At 41.9% G+C, this 3843-nt stretch overlaps 1 protein-coding gene across 1 annotated transcript; it reads right to left on the bottom strand.

The window, feature by feature from the left end:
- Positions 1–292: 292 nt before the first annotated feature.
- FOXR2 (forkhead box R2) lies at positions 293–1243 on the bottom strand. Its single transcript, XM_028093088.1, has one exon. It carries the CDS (start codon positions 1241–1243, stop codon positions 293–295), a length of 951 nt encoding a protein of 316 aa, XP_027948889.1.
- Between the last annotated feature and the right edge of the window lie 2600 nt (positions 1244–3843).

The raw sequence follows: 3843 nt of genomic DNA, 5'->3' as shown, positions 1-3843 counted from the left end.
TGTTCTCTCTCTTTAACTTCCATGCTATTATTCCTAGGATTTCCTGTGTCTGCTTAAAATGCCTAACAATGGCCACTGTCCTCATGCCACTTTCCATGATTCTCCACCTGGATTTAAGCTCTGCCTCCTCTGTACCCACCTCTCAAGTTTATTTAATACTATTCCTGTAGCTGTAGTTAAACACAGTCTTGTCACCAACAAGCAGGGTAGGCTTAGGGATTAATGAAGGCCAATCAGGGCAATGGTGGACCCAGTAAGGAGGGCAGTATTCCAAAGAGGGAGAAGTGGTAGTTCAAAGGCCAAAGAGGGAGGTCATCACATCTGGCTGGCTCATGCACTGTTGGATGCTTTCCCTCCGAGCAGAAGCTAAGGCACGAGTCTCCTCCTGAAAACGACGATGTCCCTCCTCAGTAAGCCTCCAGAGGCCAGACCGTGGCTTTCCATTGGTCCCATCCTGAAAGTTGATTGGTGCCTTCTCAAAGCTGCCCAGGAAGCAGAGATTGTGGCGTATGGTGTTTTTCCAGCCATTTGGTGCTGTCCAAAAAAAAGGGAAATGCTGTCGGGTGAAACTGTAGATCTCTTGCACATTGAGGCCACAGGGGGGGCTGTTTCTTAATGCCAGCGCAATTAGGTGACTGTAATTGAGGGGGGGGCGGGGCCAGGACCTCCTCTCCTGGTTGTTGCCTTGCAATAATTTCTGGTTCTGGAAGCACTCACCTTTGTTAGGGGATTGAAGAGACACAGAGCAGTTGTCCTCTTGTTCCTCCGTTTTTTCTTCTGTGAGCTCCCAGTCACCAGAGGAATAAGTGAACCATTTCTGTGGGGAAGATTTCTTGCTGGAGGAAGTTGGCAGTGACTCCATCACTGTGGCCTTTGAGCAGTTAGACTCTTCATCCTTTGGGAGTGGCTGAGGGTAAGGAAGCATGCTTGTCAGATCCTTTTCCTTACTGGGCTTTAGGGTCTCCTGGCTGCCAAAGGGGCACATGATGTTGGGATTTACCCACATCCACAGGTTAGGTTCAGAGTCAGGACCATCTTTGTCCAGACTGGGTCTGCTCTCTTGAGGCACCTTTGGGGGATCCATTACTCGGAGTCTATATTTGGCAAGGTTCTGCTCAGCTAAGTGGCACTGGTCTGTGGTGCATGGCAAGAAGAACTCATTCCCCATGTCCCAGTCCAGCAGCCCTGGGACGTGGCCATGGAGACTGTACCAGAATTCAGGATTTTTTAGTTTTATGTCCATCTTTAGTGGAGAGGTAGGTAGAGAGAGATTTCTAAAAGGGCAGAAGTCTCTGAGGCACTTTTGAAAGCTGTTGTTGGGGCACTGTTTCTGATCCAGTATATCTCATCTGGGGAAATTATCAGGCGGCCTGCTAGAAGTACTAGAAAAAGGGGCATGGATACCTCATTGATTGGTGGTCAAACTTGGAGAAGTCTCAGTGTTCTACAACAGAGCTCAAAACAGAGAAGTAACCAGAGTTTTTAGCAGGAAAAAAGTTCAAAGTAGAATTCCTGAGCTTTTGTTGGAAGCAGGGAGTCCCCACAAGAGGACCTACACATTTTGAATTATGTGCCAACTAAGGTGACTTTCATAACAAGTTGATTGGCATATCTTTCAATGCTTTCTAGGTTCATTTAATGAAGGAACAAACAGATGTACAGATCACATTATATTTCTGAGTTGTTCTTAAATGGTTTAAGAAATCATTCCATTTTTAAAGTGCCTTTCGCCAAGAGCTTTCACATAGATGATCTCAACTGATTCTCATGACAGCCCTGCAAGATAACATAGTGGGTATCATTAACCCCATGTTACAGATAAGAGAACTAAGATCTACAGGATATTTAAGACTACATATCTAAGTAAGTAGCAGAGCTAGGTCCACAGTCCAGGTCTTCTGATTCTTTCATTATACCTATTGTCTCTTGATTCAACATACTTTACAAATGAAGCAGCAATATGTGTAACCCAAGTTGTTAAAGTGGTAACTATCAGAAGATGATCTCCATTAGTCTCAATCCCATGCTAGAACTCAACCATGTTATTATTTTCAATCCTACTCTGGAAAACGGCTGTCTTCCCTCTCTGCAGGTCACCTTCTCAGGAACTGAGTTCTGAATTATACTCTGAAGACGGTAGGACCAAAGAAGCTATGACGTGCAAGTTCCTGAAAACTCGAGTTTGACTCTCCAGTAAGTTAATCCCAAAGCTGTTCTTGAGAAAAAGCAAAATGGGAAAGTATCACTTGAGTCTGCACAAAATCCATCTATAAAGTGTGTGATTTTGTTAAAACCATTAGCTAGGAATATACCTCAAAAATATCCAGCAAATATCAAGAGGAGCTACTGGGGGACATACTAATCTCCCTATTGTTTTCCCACTCTCTTATCCTAGTCTATTCAAAAGAATCCTCCATACAGACTACCAGAGTGATCTTTTACTGTGTGTGTGTGTGTGTGTGTGTGTGTGTGTGTGTGTGTATAAAGTTTAATAATAACATCAACTTAATATTTATTTTTCTAAGCACTATACATGATTTAACTCATTAATACTCACAACAGTCCTATGAAATAGGTGCTCTTATTATTCTCCCTTTACAAAAGAAACAATGTAAAGAACAAAAACCCTAAGTCACACAGCTAGTGGAAGGCAGAACTGAGTTTCAAATCTAAGCAGCCTGTCTGCAGAGCACGTGCTTTTATTCACTTGATCTCTTCTGTTTCTCTGCTCCAAGATAAAATGTTATGACTTAATGCAGCATAAAAGGGTCTCTAGAATTCCACTCCATTTACCTTTCTAAACTAATTTATCACTTCAGCTTTCTTGCTTCATACTTTACATCCCAGAAATACTGAATTTCCGGGACTTTCACACTCCACCCCCATCATTCGTCTGTGTTCTCTTGCTCAAGTGGCCACTTCTACTTGGAATGACCTCCTCGCAATTTCCTTGGTTTGGTCAACTTCTACTCATCTTTTGAGACTCAAGAAACCTTCTCTAATAAAAAGTGCTGCTTCTACCTCCCCATAGGGAGGGAATTAATGGATCTCCTTTCCAGTGGAGCACTGACCTGAGCAAAGCAGAGGACTAGCCCTGAAATAATCAGCTTATTATCACAATCCCAGAGAGTCTGGCATCATTTTGGCTCTCACTAGTCCCTTATCCCATAAATGGGAGTTCTAGTGTTACAAAATTTCTATTTTCACCAGGGAACACAATCCAATCTTTAGGGACTGGCTAGTAAAACTAGGCTATCTTGTATTTTATTTCTTTGAGCCTCATTAAAGCATTTAATCTAATTGAGCACCTACTGTGTTCCAAGCATATGTAACAAGTCTGACAGATCAGTAAGACATACCCTGAGAGAATATCATAGCTTAATAGAGGAAGACAGACAAGTAAACAGAAAATTAGAGTGTAATGAGTGCTAGACACTATACTAGGAAAGCATAGAGAAGGAAAATCTAACCCAAATAATAGAAATCTGAAGTGTTCCCCATAGGAGATGCTTGAGCTAAGGTTTAAAAACATGTAACCCAAGAGCAGAGACATGGGGAACAGGCTAGCACATGGCAACCAAATGCTTGGTAACTTGTTTCTTAAGTGTGCTCGAAAAAAGGAGGCTGGAACATTTTGCATATGCTTAGGAAAAATATTTAAACTCATGTTTGTGTGTGAGTATCCTGATTTTCAGGCTCCTATACATTCCGAGTGTTAATGTAGGAAAAGTGTTAGTGATTGATGAAATCAAATAATAAGCAAAGCAGGTACAATAACATAATAAATTGGAAAAAGTGGAGGGAACTCATAATGATTTTAGAAATATATTTTCCAGTGTGTGC

Source organism: Eumetopias jubatus, unplaced genomic scaffold (genome assembly GCF_037043125.1).
Source record: "Eumetopias jubatus isolate StellerSeaLion01/CBP00866 unplaced genomic scaffold, mEumJub1_p1.0 scaffold_11, whole genome shotgun sequence".
In the NCBI taxonomy this organism is placed as follows: domain Eukaryota; kingdom Metazoa; phylum Chordata; class Mammalia; order Carnivora; family Otariidae; genus Eumetopias; species Eumetopias jubatus.
This window is presented reverse-complemented; position numbering and strand designations above follow the sequence as displayed.

Coding starts and splice junctions, on each gene's coding strand:
- FOXR2 (XM_028093088.1), bottom strand. CDS start 1,243: ATGGACATAAAACTAAAAAATCCTGAATTCTGGTACAGTCTCCATGGC.